Here is a 19,175-nt window from a genome sequence, read left to right as displayed (position 1 = left end):
ACTGTGCGCTGCGCTTCCCGGCCTCTACTTGACTCGCTCTAGACTGCCTCGCTTTAAACTTATTCATCATCGGTCAGAGATTCGCATATTCGTGGTTTGCAGCTGGCAAAACAAAAGCCAGCAATTGGATAACGAAAACTCAACTGCTGGCTTTCGGGCAAATTACATAAAACATATTTTAAATAAATAAATTAAAAAGCGAGCGAGGCAAATCTGCAGTGAAAACATTTTTGAAGCAAAGTTCGGCCAAAGTGAAAAGTTTCTGCGAATTTCCTGTTGCATGCCGATGGCATGCAGAGCAGAGTGCTCTCCTTTTCTCCTTTTCCATCAAAGGAATAGTTTATGATGTCGGCAGGAGATCGCCGCAGGCGGTCATTTATCAAGAGAAAACTTTTCAAAAGTGAAAATCCAAATAAATGTACATTAACAACGCTCCCTCCTGACAGGAGTTGCGCTGGGAAAGCGCTTTCCCAGTGGGCCGGAACTTGCGTTGGAAAATTAATTTTATTTAAGGCCAAAAAGGCAAACCATTTAGCTGGACGGACACCACACCGCAAACTGACTTTCATTCGCACTTGATGCGGGCTAATTGAGGTTGACGATTCTCTGGGTCCAGCTCTTTTAATTGCAGTCAATTTTGGGGGCACCCCTGCTACCCCCTGCACTCGTACTCCCAGAAACACTTGCCACTTTGATGGCTGCAGATTAACCAAAGCTGCCTGCTGCCTGCTGCCTGCGTGCCGACACTGACTCAATTGCCTGGAAGCGTAAGCGCAGGCCGAAGCAGACGTGACTCGGCCGGAAGGCGGCAGTGGAAGTGGGCCGCCAGCATTGACAGCCATTAAAGATATATGTATTTATTTCGCGTCACAAACTTCGATATGTGAAACATTATCGCCAGGCTCTAAGCAGGGGATACCACTCGATATGCCTCGAAGAGGCATAATAAAAAGCCATCGCAATTCGATCAAGTAAAAGGCAGTAAAGAAGGAGAATAACTTGTAATGGCATGAAATTAAGTATGGAATCAATTTAACTTTTTATGGAAACTATCACGAAACTCTTTCATGATCCACTTTATGGGACTTGCAGCTACCGTCCTGGAACCTATCGTGTCTCATAATTCTTTCAGGCCGTGCCCCTCTGTCATATCCATTACAAAACACTCCGTGTACAAGTTGTAACAACCTTCGCTTTAAAATGGCACAACTTATGTATTGCACAACTGGCGCAAAACTTTTACAATGGCAATCCGGAAGCGAAACGAATCAGGGACGTGCGGGCAAGGGTGTGGCTATAGACAGGAATAGGAACAGGCAGAACACCAGCTGCTGGTTACGGGCTACAGCTACATGAACATGAACAGGAACAGCAGTAGGAACAAGCTGGAGCCGTGTAAGCCACGGGCACAGGGGGTAAAAATAACAGTCATGGACAATGGACCACGGGGCGTATGAGTCTCCGCTTTCATTTCGTTTCGTTTCGTTTGTCTAGTGGCAGGTTGCAGCTGCACGGGGATTGTGCACGGACAGTTACACGAAACTAGAGGTAAGAAATTTAATAAAGTGAAACTACATTCCTTCCGTACAGCTTCACTTGTTGATGTTGATGGATACTCGTATTTTGTGGTTCCCCAGGCAACGTGCAACCATCCAGCAACTGCGCCACTGACAAGCTCATCAAGGTGGAAAGCCGTTGGAAATACCTTCAAGCTTCCATCTTATTACTTGATGTTTGCCTTATGAATATTTGAGGAATGCACACAGAGATTCCCCGCGACAGACACTGTTCTCCATTAGTGCACATTTATGCAAAAGTATGTTACTTTCTGCTACAAAGTGGCGAAGGTATTTCTCCCCTACGCCCTGACACAGGAAAGTTCTTTCTACAGCATAAATTATTATTGCTATCCGGGCAACTTTTCCAGCAGATTTTAGCGAGTTCATGAATTTGGAACCTCCATATACGAGCACGAGAAGGAGTAGAAGTACTTGCTATGGATGGTCATGTTTATGCATTTTGTTTGCATGCGAGCGAGTGTCAAGTGCAGGGTAATTCATTCGAATTTATGAGAACATGAATCAAACAAGAGTCAGGTATTCGAGGTAGCATATTTTCCACCTTCAAATGATTGTCACATCTTGTTGGTCTTCTACTTACATTGCTGTTTTGTGCACCTCTCCAGATGTCACCCAATAAAACTCAATGTCTGTCCGACACATGGGCCCCAGGTGCCTTCGACTTACAGCATTCTGTATGCAACTTGCAAAAATGTTGCAAAATGGCCAAAAATACACAGAACCAAATGTGAGCAGGCAAGTGGAATCTATGGAGAGGCAGTTACCTCCCACCAACATCCTCGTTGTGGATAACCTTAGATGATGATGACGATGAAGATCATGATGTACGTGTATCCAAAACGAAATAAACTGCAGCTAAGCCAAGGAACATCCTTGGAACGTTTTCATTACACATCTCGTATGTATATGTCTTTGAGTCAGAAACCGAAGGGAGATAAAAATGTTTGTTGTCCGGACATATAACTTTTATAAGGCCATCGGCCGTCGGCCACTGTGGCTATGGGCTCCGTGCTCTGTGCTGTGTGCTGTGTGCTCTGGGAGCCACAGACAAACAATTCTCGTACTTCGAAGCCGTTTCCTCTTTCCTTTCCATACAAATGCTGTCGTCTTTCCGCTTCCTCCTCCGCACATGGCGGATATTTTACAACTTCCGGCCGCCCAGCGTCTCGGCGCCCCTCCTCCGCCCGACCTTTAGCCGTGCATCTGTCGTGGCCTCAAGTGTAAGGAAAGGTCGTTAAATTTTAACACTGATGTGTTAATGCCCTCCCCCCGCAGGCTGCACCACACCTAACAGGCTTCCCTTTGGGGTGCAAACAATGTCAGCGGGCCACACGCTTGCGGGCTCTGGGCTGCGCCAAAATTGTTTGACGAATTGCCAAAACATCTGAGCAATTTGGGCCCCGAGCGTGAACAAAGTTTGCCAAATAAATTTGCCAAATGTCAGCGGAATAAAAAACACGAATATTTCATTCCTTGCAACGTTGGCTCCTGCTCAAGCTTTTACGGGCAAGCTGCAACAATAGCTGTGTGGTGGCAGTCGGCCATTTGTGTCTGAAGGAGGTGGAAAGCAAAGATTGAGCTGTGTAGGTGTCTGACAAAGTCACACCAACCGTGCTGACTGTGTAGGAGATGATTAAGTGAAGAATTCCGTAAGCAGAAGGCTATTTACCAGCTCACGTTGCACTTTTGCTAACTAACTCTTCCCGTAATTGGGATCTGCACAAAGTTTCTAGATACTTTTTATAAAAGTTACAAGAATCTATGGAACTTGTGTAAAATTTTTGTATCTACTGCATTATGCAATGCAATTTGTTGCACAACTCTGACCCCAAAGGCCCAACGCTTACTTCAGCTTGCCTCTAAAGTGAATCAATAATTTCCCCCCTTTTCATTCCCTCGATTATGTAAGGGGGAGTGAGCGGTGTTTGCTCGCATTTTTTATGGTGATCAGATGAGGTGCGAGAAACTGGACTCGAGTGTGGTGTTGCCCCGCTAAATGGTCGCTAATTTCAGTCTCAAGTATTTACAAATCACATTTGCATTTAGCGGATTGACGCACGCCCCTCCCTCTTTGCACGCAGCTGCTGGCTGGTTGGTTCGTGACAAGCTTCAATTAAAATCTTTAGAGCCAAATGAAGAGGCTTCTAATTAAGACTCTCTCTAGTCTCTCTCTTCTCTTCTGGTTCATTACATAATTTTGCATTAATCGAGTCGACGCTTGACATGAATTTCCCCATCAGAGGACATCAAGGAGCTGTCGTTTTGATGTGCTGCTAAGTTGCTGAATCGGTGTGGTGCTGCTGTGTGGTGGCATCCGTCTCACTATCGTTAAACGCTGTCATGTCAAGCGTTTATGTTAGTTTTGTCCTTCCACTTGTCCGCTGGTGGACGCTTTCATTTTTGTCCCCCCACGGCCTGAACATACATATTCAAAGGGGAACACGCAAACGCAAACGCACACGCACCATCTGCATATCAATCAGATGCCACAATGCTGTCACTCTTCTGTCACACTGTGCCACACGGCGTGAGTGTGAGAATCCCTGTCAGGCTGTTGTCCCTGTCCCTGTCCCAGCTTTTGGCTTGCTGTCCTGCGTTCCATCTGCAGTTGGAAAAATATGAAACGTTCGCGTTTTGCATATTTACTTTACGTTTTTCCGATTCCGTTTCCTATTTCTATTTCTATTTCCATTTCCACTTGCTCCTGCTGCTGTGACATTTTCAATGGATGCCATTTTATATTGTATGCATACCACCTTTTCCGGCTCCAATCGCCAGCCACCCTACTACCCACCGATTCAGTCATGTTGAAAATTTTAGTCGCGTTCCCTCGATAGAAAAACTCAATTAAAATGCTCGACATGTCGCAAATCAGTTGAATACTTGTACAGAATGCACAGACAGAATGAATACAATGTTAAATGTATTCTGAATTGATTGTGGCATAAATTGAATTCGCCTCGCCCTCTTCCTGTCGCTCCTTTGAATCGCTCTGCTGTGAAATGCACTTTGAAAATATTATCATTCGATGCCGACAATGTAACTAACAAACAATCTGCTGGCAGTTGTTTGCATTTCCTCGGGCAACAATTTCGCCCTTCCATCGATGCTCCCTGTTGCAGAGGCAATAATGTTGTGGATGCCATTTTCACTTGCATGACTTTTCCGAAACGAAATCTTTCCATCTGCTACTGTCTGGATACTGGCGCCATCTTGAATATTCTGAGCTGAAGTGAGCAGAGAGCAGAGAGCTGAGCTGAGGTCAGCAGTGGCCCCAAAATAGACTTTACATTTTTCGTTTTACTTACAAGCTTGAATGCACAGTCAGATTCTGGTCACAAATGGGGAGGGGTGGAGCAACTTCATATTATTCATACGCCCTGCTGGCCGGGCCGATGCCCATTCGACCGCAACGTCAACTATTTATGTGGTTCACTAGCACAGCGATGGTACATATTATCAACTAAAAGTATAGTTGTATGCATGGCATGGGGTTAGGGATATGGAAATGAATTTCAATTGTTACGCTCCAGAAGCGCAACACAATTCAAAGCATACATCAAGGCTGACTTCCGCCTTTGTGGCATGCCACAAAAAAATAATAGTGAATATTAAATTCCCCTCATTTGTAAGTCGAAGCAGCTCTCTGGCTGCTCGCGTGGCGTGAAGCATTGCGGTCTGGCAGGATAAGCATAAGGAAACTACTCGTACTATTTCAGCGTTGAAAATCAGTGCCTGTTCCCCTTAGTCGTGTGTGTTTGTGTGAGCTGCTCCTATGACTTACGTTCCATTCGCCAGGCCCTAATGTTGTGGCGGTTTGTACAGATTGATTGCCAGCCATCTACATAGAAAGGAGAACTCTTAACTGGCTAGCAACATGGCAGAAAGGAATTTCCCACATATTCTGCCACCAGGCTAACTATGAAATCTCGTGTTGCCTTGGAGACAGAGTGGGACTGGCAGTGGGAGTGGGGTTGGGTGTGAAAGACTGTAAGAAACCTGAGTAAGTCCTTTGGCAAGCAGAGACTTACATCTACCTACGCAAAAGGACACATGTTCAATATTTGTAGTCAAAGATGATGATGATGATGGTCGGGCCAAAGGTTGGTAAATTTACATACAACGATTAGCAGCTAATAGATTAATATTTTGTGTGCGTTGTTTGCCTGCCACACAAATAGAAAATGCCCGAAATTATCGCCAACGCTATTTCCTTTAAAGTGACAAGATGTATATCGTATGTCAATACATTACGCATACGCCACGTGGCTCAACACTCTTTTCCGGGGGTGTATATACATATATCTGACTGAGAGTGGCACTCGTAGTGGGTGCTGCCGGTGCGTGCACGAGTTGTTTGCCACAGACGGAAGATTGATTGAATCGAGAAGTGACGATAACAAGCGCAAAGTGAAATGGAAAAGCAAACAGCAGCAGCAACAGCACGTCACAGAATATACACAACTATTGTACTGCTACAGTCATCACTGGCTTGAAGGCACAGATAATTTCGACTTCAAGCCACAGTTATTTATGCAGGAGTCCTCGCTGTGCGAGACATATGCGTGTGTGCGTGCTATTCAAATGTTTGACTGACGCCATTCCTTTTTTTAGTTCCCTCCCAACCCGCCACCAACGCACATTGCGTGCACGAAAATTTATGCACACGTTTATTGTTGTGTGTGTTCTTTGTGTGCGCTCTCTGTGTGTGTACGAGTGGGTTTGCAAGTAAGTGCTGTATGCCTTTGGAGAGCTAATATTTCTTAAACTTTGAACCTGCGTGCACCTTGAACTTGTCAAATTGTTTCGATTAAAGTTTCTCCAATTGTTAAAGCTTACATTTGGGCCATTTGCAACCCACCCTTTGGTCCGGGCATAAAAGCAATTAATTTCCTTTTTATTGCATTCGCCTTTTCTTGTCCTTCGAGTCCTTGAAGTCCACGCTGTTGGCCGTTAGTCATCTTCTGCCGTGTCCCTGTAGCCGGCCCTCGAAAGCGCCCGCGAATCGTTTTTCGTGCCCATTGGTGCCCATAAAAACGGTAATTAAACACGAAAACTAGTGTCACATGGCGTATACGTGACGTGGGTAGGTTTCTCGTTTAATTGCTGTCATACGCAACGTGTGTGTGCAGCAGCAGCAGCAGTGAGTCTCTCTCCTCCCGAACAATCTCGAGAGCATCATCCGCTTTTGCAACGAAACTCGTGATTTCCCGTTTGAGAATGCTTTGAATACTTATCGGATATTTATGGGGCCTTAGAGCATTACTCTTACTCTGTCTCTCTGCCTTGTCCTCCTCCACCTCCGTCGTCAGGTATTCAAACGACTTCATTTGCATTTGAAGCAGCTCTCTTTGAGTTTGTTTTTAAGACCTGTTAAGTACGTTCCAAATAAATAATGACCACGAGTACGAGTACAAGTATATGCCACATAAATACAAGTTTTGTGGCACAGTTCATCCACACAAAAACCGGAAAAAAGGCAATTCAGATTAAGTCAACTTAATTAGGGTTATTAATTAGCACAAAGTTTCCTATGCTCTGCTCTGACATGGCTGAGGCATCTGCCTCAGGTGTTTGGTTCTAACACCCACACACAGCTCCGACACATGAGGCAGTGGAAAGGGGATAGGGGATAATAAGTCAGCTGCAGGGCCTTCACAGCCAGAACAGCTATAAACCTGAGTGGAGTTAAACATCAACCTGAGCCTGTAGACTGTAGGCTGCATAATTACATGAACATTGTTGCCTGTTGTACTCTCCTGGAAATATGTTTGTGGCCGCTTATGCTGATGCTCTTTTGTCCCATTTGCATGGAGAGCTGGGCGGAGCGGCCTTGCTGCCGAGCAAGCTGGGGGCTCTAGCTGTAACTGAGCGGCTCAGTCCTCGGCAAGTCTGTCTGCCTGTCTGTCTGCATCGCTTCCTGTTCGCTTATTTGCAACCTCAAGCGCTCTTCACTGCCACACAAAAGCCCAGGCATACATGGAGCTAAAACAAAAGCGCAACAAAACAGCGGCATGAACATGACCCTTAAAACAAAAAGCGAATGACAACCAACACATGACTGTTGAAGCTAACGAACCAATGTGGCATAGATTTTAAGCATAAACAGCAGCAAAAGCAACAGAATCGCTTACGGAGAGACGAACTCTGGTGGCACTTAAATGTGCCACAACAGCGACAGCAACAGAAACCGACTCTCGACTCTCAAGTCAACTCAAGACAGGACTGTGTGGATCTTCAATTGCAAAACCGCAGAAACAGACAAACACTCACACATGGCACAAGGCACATGGCCCACACCCACCCATTGACACTTTTACACATGTCCTTTTGCAGATTTGATGGCGGAGTGAGTGGCGGAGTGTGGCACGAATGAAGATGAAAGCTTGTCCTGCGGCGTTGCCTATGTATTTAGTTACATTTGCAAAATAAAATATTCATACATTTGCTTAGCAGCGAGTACTTTTGCCGCTCACTGTTGCGCACCAAGCCCCATGACTGGTAAACCGGATGCCACCATGCCAACATATCCCCATCAACCTGCAGGGTGCCACTCTGCCATCTCATATATGTATGTATGTATGTTTGTATCTGTGTGTGTGTGTTTGTGTGTGTCTGTCTGTGGATTTTATGTGGCTTGGGTAGCCTATTCTGCTCTTCATCTATGCGCATTTATCTCCTCACATCTCGGGCTCTGGTCTTCACAATTTGCTTACATTTCACAATTTTCAACTTACTCTCGAGCACAATTCAACATTTTCCAGAGCAAAGTCTACCACGGTCTACACCCATTTCCAAGCAGAATTTCCACTTTCTATAGTTTTCATGTTTTTTATGCCTGTGTGTGTGTGCTTTTGGTTCCCTTTTGAATTTTAGTTAAAAGTTTTTTCCACTCGGTTTGTTGGCCAAACAAATGCGTTCAGAGTTCCACGTTCTGCAGTTGGGCTTGAAAAAAACACAGAAGCGCCCACTTTTCCATCAACGGCTCAACGGCTTGCACAAAATACCCTCTTTTTTATCCAAAAGCATTAAACGCTTTCCCAAGCATTTGGAGTTTTTTTGGGTACCCCTTTAATTACTTATAAATATGAGTGGGTCTTGCACATCAGATTTAAAACAGAAAATAGTTTTTAAATCCTGGAAAACAAATACACCCGCCACTCTACCCTTTAAAGAGAGATTTCGCCGCCAGGGGAGCTGGAATGAATAGGCCATTTACATAATAACTATTCCGCATGGAGGACGACCGCAATATAACATTAACTAATATCACCGACAGTTTCCAGTGACAGAATCCATCCACAAGGGTCCGACAAAAAGGGTTGTCGTTGTCGTTGCCGTTGGCATTGCTGGTGCCGTTTGCCCCATTTAAGAGCCTTAAAAACTTAAATGTCAGCAAAATGGAAATGGAAATGATTTCATTAGATTAGTGAGGCATAGTTTGGGGGTGAAATTTCAGCTACGGGAGTGTGGAAAATTCAATTTAAAGCGCACTCGATAGGATCCATATATACATATGTATTTCCCTTAGAGACTAAGCTGCGTGGGATATGAAACTGATTTATTGATTGGCATAAATCACTAGCAACGATGTAGAAGGGATCAACACACGCTAAAACCTTTGACAGAATATCAAAACTGATTTTATTGAAATCCATCCGCAAACGTAGTTAGGTTTAATTCAAGTTTGTAGAGCTATTGGGCTTAAGGTGGGACTTGGACTGTGACTGTGACTGTGACTGTACTGGAACGAGTCAATCGAGTGTGTTAAGTCAATTCAGAAATTGTTATCCAATTAAATGTGGCTCGGGGGCAAGATCAATCGGCAGCAGAACAGAACATGAGAACAGCAAAAGTGTTTAAACAAATTGTTGTTTATATTGAATTCATTTAAATGAGTTATTCTACAAGAATTAAACGAGTATCGCATCGAATTATGTTAATTAAATGAGCAATGCACAAAACGAGAGATATTCCCGTCACCAAAGAGCAGGGAGCAGCCGGCAAGCAGAGCTTGGCCAACTGGTTGACTTATTTATGCCGCTCGATTAAGCCACAGGAGTCAGAGGCACCTTTAGTTCATTTTTACCCATTCGAAATTTACTCCCTTTTGATGGCTGCCCGTTGGCGTGTTCATCTTTTGGCCTCTTTGTAGTTGCTGGTTAACCGTTCGGGGCTTTTGTCAACCACTCGACACGCTTTTAATCCTAATTAATCCTTTTCCAGCGAAAAGTTCAGCGCACAACGCAGGACGCAGCTGGGCAGCGGCTTAAAGGGCAACCAAATACTTGAAAGTTGGCTCGAAAGTAAAATGTCTACATTGCCACCTTTTCTACTTGTCGCAAATTAACTCAATGGGCGCGACTCCTGTTCCACCACCACCACCAGTAGCAGCAGGAGTAGTGGAATAATTTAATTATGCCCATTCCGCTCTAAGAGTCAACGGAGACCAAAAAGGACTAAGCCAGGACTCGTGTGTGGGCGGAAAACAGCTGTGTATGTGTTTACGGTTTTTAAGATAACTGAAAACCTGATCTCCCGCTTACACCACACCTGCAGGGGAATGGATGGAATAACCACTGAGATCTGCAATGATTCATCAAAGAAATATTTCATCTCGTAAAAGAGTACAAAATGAAAGTCACTTCTCTTTGTTATTTTGTTGAATTGTAAGCCTAATAAATATGTATACATTTCCACATTTTCCATGCCAGCTTACAATTGTATTTGTTGTTCTAATCCCATTTCACTTTCATATTCTTTAACGAATTTGACATACATTGTCTATTTGATTATCCTGGGGTAAAATAATACTTTATTTATATTGAAAAATATTATAGGAAAACATTCCCGTTTGTCGTTGGGACAGATATAATTTGTACAAGTACCCAGCACCCAAAGACATGGTATTGGGGAACAATTTAGTTGTCACATGAAATCCTCATGAATGTTAATTAAATATCAATATATGTAACTAGTAATTTCTGAATCCTAATCGGACAATTCCCTGAGCTATTAGGCATGGGGAGCTCGGACCCATTTATACGCGTATGGCCTCCTCTTTCGAGTGTTACTCGCGGCGTATGCGTAATGTGAGTTATTAAATTTATTTCTAATTGCCGTCGGCTCGTAACGTAAGGGGTTTCGAGTGGCCAGCAGAGTGTTCGAGTGTGTTCCCTCCCTGCAAATACAATTATTTACGTGGCAACATGGCACGAGGCACAAGGCAACACCAGTCTGTGGTAGGTATTTTGGTGTATTATTATATAATCAATACACATTGAGGGCAAAGCAAAGCCAAAAGCCTTTAATTGAATTTCGAATCGGTAAATAATTCGGTTTTCGGTCGGAACCTCAGAGCTGCCACAGAAGGAGTCACAAAACAAAAACCAAAATAAAATTGTACGGTCTAAAAATAGCAAAAGAAAATGTTGAAAACCCTAAAAAGGAAAAGGCAAACACAATAGAATAGAATAAAAACATAAAAAAGAACGAAAAACTAGGAAAAGTGGTAACAGGATACTCGCATGTGAGCTGTGACAAAAAGATGGAGATATAGGGAAATGGCATAGCAGGAAGGCAGAGAAACCAGGGGAAATAAGAGGATATGTGGCAGAGGAAAATTTATGCGTTTGCTGGGAAAGCGACACAACCTCAGACAATAATTTTCGCCGTGGGAGTCGAGCAAAAAACAAATTTAGGACGAAAGCCAGACCAAAACCGAAAGCCAAAACGAATCGGGCCACGTTTTATGCTATCCCCTTTATCTTTTTTTCCTTTTTTCGTTTGTTGTTTCCGCCCAAAGCCGCACGAAAGAAGGTGAGACGATGGTGAGTCTCAGGGGGAGAGGAAAGCCAAGTAAACGTGGCCAAAACTTTGCGAAATCGCGACTCAAAGTGGCTAAGACGGATAAGCGCCGCACAAAACGGCAACCGATGAACTTTTCCCCGTGCTTCTACTCGGCACTTTCTTCCAATATCTTGTCGGTTGTTTTCCCGTGTATCTTAAACTCGAGCTCGACAGCTGCAGCGCAACCAGCCACCAGGACATGGCGCACAGGTTGTTTTCTGGACATGTCATTCGTTTTCGATAGCCAAAGTTTACAACTATTCTATTAATAAATCTTCTTCCAAAACGCCCTCTCTCTCTCTCTCTCTATTCATTCCATTAAATATTTGTCATGACTACTCTGAATATACGTAACTTGACTTACCAATTCTATTTTTGCCTTCGATTTGTTTTGTGTATCGTCTGCAAATGAAAAATGGAAATAAATTTAAGTCCGAAATTTAAAATCTATTATTGCAGAAAAGTGGGAATGTATTTATGAACGCACCAGATCGAATTAGTGTCAGTTTAATCTATAATTTAATTTCCATCTTAACCTCTCTTATGTCTGCATTTCTTACTGAATCAATAAGCACAAATGGAATGGTCTCCAGGGCTACGACAACGGGGCGTTTAAATAAATGAATTGCTGATTAAATGAAGTTGGACAAAGACGGAAAGCCAGGACATGCGGAATGACAGAACAAAGACGGAAGGCAGGACAGGCTGGACAGGCGGCATGACGTATGAAGGAGTGGGAAATGCTAACAAACATCGAAATGAAATTCAAAGAATGCCCAAGAATTTGTGGAACAAAATAAACTTGTAAAAATGGGCCAAAGGTTGTGGGGATTTCGTTAAGACAATGAGAGAATCATAGACAAGGAATGAGAATGAGAATGAGAGAGGGACAGAGCATTGGGACAAGGTTAAACCGGGGAACAAGACACAGACAGCCAGCGAACAGCGAAATGTGCGCAGAGACACCATTTTATGGCCAATGATGGGGGACACTGTAGGATGGAGGACACCGCCGGACGTAGGGCCTACGCCGAGAATGAAGGAACAATAACAAAAGCAAATACACATACATACTCGTACTCGTACTCGTATATCTTGGCACAAAAGCCAATGAACGTCAGTCAGTGGCAGACGCCGCACGGACGAGGGTAAAGCCAGAGAGGCACGGGCACGTGCCACGAAAACAGTGTGAAGCGAGAGAGCAAACAAAACGGCCGCATTGCTGGAAGTGCATGCCGCATGGCGGAGGGGTAATCGGTCGCGGCGAGGACTATTTGTAAGCGGCGGCCTTACCGAAATCGGGACTCCATATCCCATATAAATCCGTGCGACCTTAACCTTCCCCGCATTACAAAAAAAAATACAAACGAGGGGATTCCCACGAGATCCGAAATGTTGGTTGGTTGGTTGGTTGGTTGGGTGTGCGGCTACAGACAGGTACGGTGGGGCGCACTTTAAAAGCTTTTAGGCGGCTGAAGGCTCCAGCTCCTTCTACCATTCAAATCCTTGTTCACTTAGCTAATACAGTTTTTCGGTTAAAGAGAATTTGCTTCTTTATTAGCTAAAGTATGACTTTGAATAGGGCTGGAGTAGAGGATGAGACTGTCTTTAATCCGTAATCTACTCATACTACAATCGAGTTGTAAATTAAGTTCATAATATTCGTAGTAGACCTTAAATTTGAAGTCACACAAGTTGTGCAAAGAGCAATGATCCCATATTATTATACAAACTCGATAATTAACCTAATTGGAGTTATCAAAACTTGTCAAAAGTTGTATTTACTGCCCTTTAGGTTCTACCCAAACTACTTTACCGAATTGCTTTTTTCAATCCTCAAACACAGCAGCACAATCTCATTCGCTTGTGAAGAAGTATAAGAATACCCAAAAAAACAACAGAATGATAAAGCCAGATAATACAATGGCGAGAGAGCAACAATAACACAAATAGGTCAATAAATTTGACAACATTTTTTGTAAAATCCTCAAAGGGAAAGACGTTGTGCGATGAGATGGGATGGGATCTACGGGTGAGTGGCAGAAGTGATGCCATTAAAATGAAGTAAAAGACTTGCTCTGACAGTGGTCGTTTGGGTTAAGTGTAGGCGGGATGTAGGTGGGTTCCATTCTCCCCTGGATGCGAATGAACCGTTGACAAAGTCAATGCTGACAAAACAGGAGAAAGAAAAACAGAAACCTAATGGATTTCACAGACACTTTGGCAGGCCGTCTGGCGGGACTCCAAGAAAAAGGGCAATCCAAGGAAAATTGCGCGCGTGAAAAGCGGGAAAATGCGTGAAAGCAGGCGGCAGCACTCCAAGTAATTTGCGTTAGCTATTGCACGTCACAGAAAAGTTTAGGGGATATTTTTTACTTGTTGTTGAAGGGGATGGGATGCTGTTGCTATATTGTACTGTGTGTGTTCCCCAGAGGTAGGCAACAACAACAAAAAGTTGCTAAAAAGTGAGGTTCCCCGCTGCCCCGCGAATGCTAATACTGCTATCGCTACACTTCACCCTCCCTACCCGCGAGTAACACTCGTATTCGTATTCGTATGACATTCAAGGGTAAAATATTTTATAATTCGCACATTTGGGTGGGGATTTGGGTCCGGTCCGCGCTTTGCTTTGCATTCGAGATACTAATTTGTGTGTCTGTGGGTGAATCTGTGTGTGTGTGTGTGTTGTGTTCTTTGTTGTGTGTTGTCTGTGCATGGGTATTTGTGTTTGGTTTTTGGTTGAATTGTTTACCCAGCACTCAGCTGAGAGCCCAGAGGCACAACACTCAGACACACTCATGCTTATGCCCCCTAAAACCCACACACACCCGTATTTACATGAATACTCACCTCGCACTCACACTTGCACTCACATTGAGCTTTTACGCTGAGTTCAAATGCATTCACATTCACTCTGACTGTGTTTCTTCTCTTGTTGTTTTTCCGAGTTCTGTGTTTTTGTCGCGTTTCGTTGTTGCTTTGGTGGGCTGTGTTATCAACAATCGCTGGCTGGCGCTACAGCCGGTGGTGGCAGGAGGGCACTGACTGTCAGTGCGGGCGGGCCGGCGGCTGGTGGAGGCAGGAACTCGTATTAGTGGCGACAACGGAGGCAAATTACTTTGCACTGCACTTGACAACACAACAACTACGTTAATATAATATTATGTACCAAGAATATACTAAACTCGCAATTCTATTTACGCGCCAGTTGGAATATTTAGTTTTTCCATTTGCATCTGATACGATTTGATTCTCACATTGATTAGGCGGCTCAGATTTTGGGATGGATTTCTCAGTTCGATTTGGATTTTGATTGGTTTGAGTATGAGTATTATGCAAAAACAGTTTGATTCACTTTTTTCACTGGCTGTGTTTCTTTGGGTTCCTTTGGGTTTTACAACCGGCGACAACACGCGCACGCACGCACGCAAGCACCGTCTTGTCAGGCGGGAGGCGAGAGGCGTAGCGTTGCGTGGCGTGGCACGGGACGAGGGCGGTGTGCGGTGGGCGGTGAGCGGGCGCTGTGTAACTGGCCCGATTTCCGACGCAACACAACCCACGAGCTTCGAGCTTTGCACAGCGCGACGACAACTTTAGCACTGAGAGAATAATTCTGTGCGGGACACTGTCGCCAAAAAGCTGGCAGGCGCGCTCTCACCCTACCTTTCTTTCTCTCTTTCTCTCCTCTCTCTCAGTCGCTATCTGTCTGTCTGTCTGCAGCGCGTATTGTGGAGCTTTGAACGCGCTTTGGCGGCTGCTTCTGCTGCTGCTGCTTTCAGCGCTTCTTTTTCGCTGCTCCAGTTCGCTTTGGCGACCGACAACAACTGAAACGCTGCTGCCTTGGTTGGCGCTTAGTTAGCAGCAGCGAAAGCAGCAGCAGCAGCAGCTGACATGCGGCTTTGTTTACTGTTATTTGGTGCAAGCTTTCTGCTTTTTCTCTCTTTCTTCTGCTGGAGAACGCTTTTCCATGGCTCCTCTCCCGCATTTCAGAGCGGCTTACAGTGCTTCAAAATTGATTTGGTTCTTGTTGATGGTGAGTGGAGAAATGGCTTCAAAAATACGTTGTCATTGGTTTGTTTCATAATATTATAAAAGTCAACATTGTTTGAATAAATTGCACACTTTGAAACAATTTTCTTTTAATTTAAGATACAAATTAGACACATATTTCCCAACAGTTAAGGTACCACTGTACAGTTCCTCCGTTAAGGCGCAGGCGCCATTTAAGGAGCCTGGTTCGGATGACGAACTATAAAGCCGCATAGTTGTTGCTGCTGTCGGTACGGAGCGGAGCTCTAACTGAATCTTGGCAAAGCCATGACAACGAACAGCCAAAGAGAAATGCTAGGACTGAATAGGAGTAATCGTAGAATACTTTTTAGATGCTTGGAAAACGATAGTGTGGGAGAGCATGATAGAAATTGTCGATTATTGAAATCATAGAAACTCATTCACTTTGGTGGCCTCTGTCGATGTGGCTGCCTCAGTCTCCCCTTCATCGTTCTGCTGGTCATCCTCCTCCTCGGGATCGGCCTCCTCTTCCGGTTCCGGTTCGTGCTCCACTATATGTACGCCATCCTCGCAGACATTCAGAGACTTGCGCGCCAGCAGCGGACGCGGCAGGCGGGGCAGAAAGGCCGAACAGAACGTCCCAATGGTCTCGCACTGACCGGGCGCATTGGTGACCACAAACGCACAGGTCTGGATGATGTCATGTGGAGTATTGTCCATATACCGGAACACAATGTGATGCTCCTCGATTTCTCCGCGCGTTACCACTTTGCCGTGCAACCTGAACGCAGGGGAAAAGCCGCAATTAGCGAATCGGAATGCGAAAATCGTGCAAATTGGTGTCTCACCCAACTGGTTCGCCGGGAATTTTCATTTCCAGCTCCTCATATTTGGCAAGGACATAATCGAAGCGTTCTTTGGCATCAGCCAGCTCCATCTGTGGGGGACTTAAGGTAGATTTAAGTGAACAAGAAATAGTTGTGGTCCACTGTACTTACATCTTCAATGCAGTGGTCCATTGGCGGAACGCATAGTGACATCTGTCATGGGTTTAAATAATATGAAAGTCTTTAAACTAATCTGATTATAAAATGTAATCTACTTACCACCAGATCAGACATCAATGCAATCCCCAGGCAGAGCAGCAGGCAGCTCCACAATTCCATGGCTAATCCGTTCGCTGATCAGCAACGACTAAACGCAGCTGGTCAGCAGGTTGAAGCAGGCAAAGCTTTAAAAATATGAAGCTCCCCACATATTATTCATTAGGTCGGTCCATTGTTCTCGCTCCGCTTCAGAGTAAGATGTGACGTCATGATAATTATTCAAAAAGCAATTCGAATACTAAACAAATATGTTCATGGCATGGCAAAAAAAAAACTCTCACGCAAAGCTGTAAATTCCCTTTCAATTTTCGTACACCATTCAAATGGGTTTCTGTAACTCGCTTCAAGCTACAAGCGATACTCGCACGAGTGCGACGAGTATATTTAACTCTAGAAATAAACACAGCCCATAAACACTCAATTTATTTGCATTCGGTCTACACAAATTTCATTGCAAATAAGACCACAGCGAAATTGCATTCATATTTATTCGATTATGTTCATACACATGTATGTTTGGAAACAAAACACAAGCTGCCCAAATTCTGTGCCTAATTAGCGAAAATCCAGTGCAAACAGCTTGTTTCGGGGCTATAAAAGTGTCGCCTCTGGCAGTGGGAATTATTGTTCAGATCAGATGGCCAACATGAGAGCACTAACGCTGTGCAGTTGGACCCTTTTGGCTATTTGTGGCATAGCCACCCTGGTCAGTGCTGCAACCGGGACTTCTTCCAGCTCTACCAGTTCAACTGGGACAAGCTCTAGTTCCACCTCTTCAACCGCCATCAGTTCCAGTAGCACCACTTCAGCCGCCATCCCGAGCCCATCGTCTACAACGAAAACCTCAGCAAGTGTCTCCGCTCCAGCAGCATCAAGTAGCAGCTCCAGTAGCAGTGTCGACTCCTCCGCAGCGTCCAGTAGCAACACCAGCAGAAATGCAGCCAAAAAGAAGGCAGCGGCCAAAAGGAGGGCTGCCAAATGGAGGGCCATTAGAAGGAGGGCCGCTAGAAAAAGGGCCGCTATATGGAGGAAACGCCGGCGACAATACCAGTGATCTTTGGGCATACTTTCCGATTTTTGATTTTTGGTGAACGTTCAATAAAGTTCCACATTGCATACAAAAACAGTTTGAACATCGAGTTATCAAAGCTATTTATTTTCCCATTTGCATCGCATCCGTTGACAAGGATGGGACAACTTCCAGTTCTTTACAACTTCCATTGTAATTCTCGTACTACGCTGAATCATTTCAAAATCAAGAGTAAATTCAACTCTAATGATAAACACGGACAAGTAGGTCTGGGCTGTTTAGTGTCAAAGAAAAAGTGCCCCAAACATTTTGGGAAGCTTCAGTGAAAGATACAGAATGATACGACTATAAAGGCAATGCATCTATCATATTTTTGATCAGATCAAGTCTTGGTCTTTATAAGAAGTCCCCATGAGAGCCGTAACCATGTCGAGTTGGATCGTTTTGGTATATTGTGCCATGGTCTCCATAGGCAATGCTGCCAATCTTCCAGTGGTTCCCACTCTAGTTGACACTTATTCAACAGTAGATGGTTCCAGCGCCACTTTACCATCTGATATCAGTATTAATCTGATTGGTCCCTTGATCAACGCCTCTGCCGTGCTGGGATCCAGCGGTCTGGCGGCCAAATTAACCACCAATCACTTTGTCCTTGGCTACAGCAACGTTGACTTCGTTCTGCACACAGCCGTGAACGTTGCCCTTAATGCGTACTGGGAACGATTTGGATGCGGGAGTGCAACTGTCGTGGACCATCGGCAGCAACAACACCAAATGTTCGCTTGGCGCCAACTATATAGTCGATAGCGACAATTTTCTGAACATTAATAAAATATCAGAACCCACAGAAAGCACGAGTAGAGTCCCAAATCAAATAGTTTCTATTTAAAAAAATCCATTGCCATCCCCGAATTGGCAATGGATCTCGACGTTTGTGCTGTTCTCCTCAACCCACGGTTGGGTCCAGACCTTGATAGTGCAAGTCTTCTTTTTCGTTCCGGTGTCCAGTTCCACATCATTGTAGGTAAAGAGATCCCCAGACACAATCTGTCGCGTCACTAATCCCACGGAAATGGACCTTAATATAGAAAAATAAAACATTTTATTAGCTATATAAATCTTTCCAGTATCTGGCTCTATCTGACTTGTAACTGGGACCATCTCCAGTGTCCAATTGGGCTAGAGTTGTCTCTAACAGCGCAATGGCCACCTGCCTGGCATCACCGGTCAATGTCTTTGGGGACCCGACAGCGGGCTCGGGCGAAGCCAAAGCAGCACAGCACATGGCCAGGCTCAAAAATATGATTCCGTTCATTTTAAATGGGAAAAGCTCAAAGTATGCGAGAAAACTGATTGAACAGTCCCGACCATATCCCTTTTTATAGCCAATACAATTTTCTTATCAATAAGAAAATATATGCAAAGATACATATATACTTTTGTTGGCCTTATTTAAGTGTTTAATAAGTATAAAACAAAATCAAAAAGAAACTACTATTTGCCGAGTTAAAATTGTTAGTCCTATTCATTTTTAATCAGAATATTTATTGCTTTCAACAAAGAAGGAATTCCAAGAACGGCAAACGACCTCTGTGTTAA

General features: G+C 44.3%; 3 protein-coding genes across 3 annotated transcripts in view; all 3 read right to left on the bottom strand.

Moving 5' to 3' along the window:
• Positions 1-15,100, bottom strand: part of LOC117896925 (cGMP-specific 3',5'-cyclic phosphodiesterase) — a 41,579-nt gene extending 26,479 nt beyond the window's left edge. The window contains exons 1-2 of the mRNA XM_034805465.1: positions 14,280-15,100; positions 11,794-11,831 (exon numbers count right to left, since the gene is read on the bottom strand). The gene's annotated coding sequence lies outside the window, so the exon portion shown is untranslated. The remainder of the gene's footprint in view (positions 1-11,793; positions 11,832-14,279) is intronic.
• Positions 15,101-15,551: 451 nt separating this feature from the next.
• Positions 15,552-16,636, bottom strand: LOC117896715. The gene is made up of 4 exons (XM_034805175.1): positions 16,547-16,636; positions 16,439-16,480; positions 16,289-16,377; positions 15,552-16,221 (listed from the first exon to the last, which is right to left on the bottom strand). The coding sequence occupies exons 1-4, from the start codon at positions 16,604-16,606 to the stop codon at positions 15,867-15,869; spliced, it is 546 nt and encodes a 181-aa protein (XP_034661066.1). The 5' UTR covers positions 16,607-16,636; the 3' UTR covers positions 15,552-15,866.
• A 1,825-nt stretch (positions 16,637-18,461) lies between these two features.
• Positions 18,462-18,940, bottom strand: LOC117899077 (cystatin-like protein). Its single transcript, XM_034808847.1, has 2 exons — positions 18,722-18,940; positions 18,462-18,654 (listed from the first exon to the last, which is right to left on the bottom strand). The coding sequence occupies exons 1-2, from the start codon at positions 18,889-18,891 to the stop codon at positions 18,462-18,464; spliced, it is 363 nt and encodes a 120-aa protein (XP_034664738.1). The 5' UTR covers positions 18,892-18,940.
• Between the last annotated feature and the right edge of the window lie 235 nt (positions 18,941-19,175).

Source organism: Drosophila subobscura, chromosome O, assembly GCF_008121235.1.
Source record: "Drosophila subobscura isolate 14011-0131.10 chromosome O, UCBerk_Dsub_1.0, whole genome shotgun sequence".
NCBI lineage: Eukaryota > Metazoa > Arthropoda > Insecta > Diptera > Drosophilidae > Drosophila > Drosophila subobscura.
The sequence above is the reverse complement of the archived record's forward strand: the minus strand, read 5'-3'. Positions and strand labels throughout refer to the sequence as shown.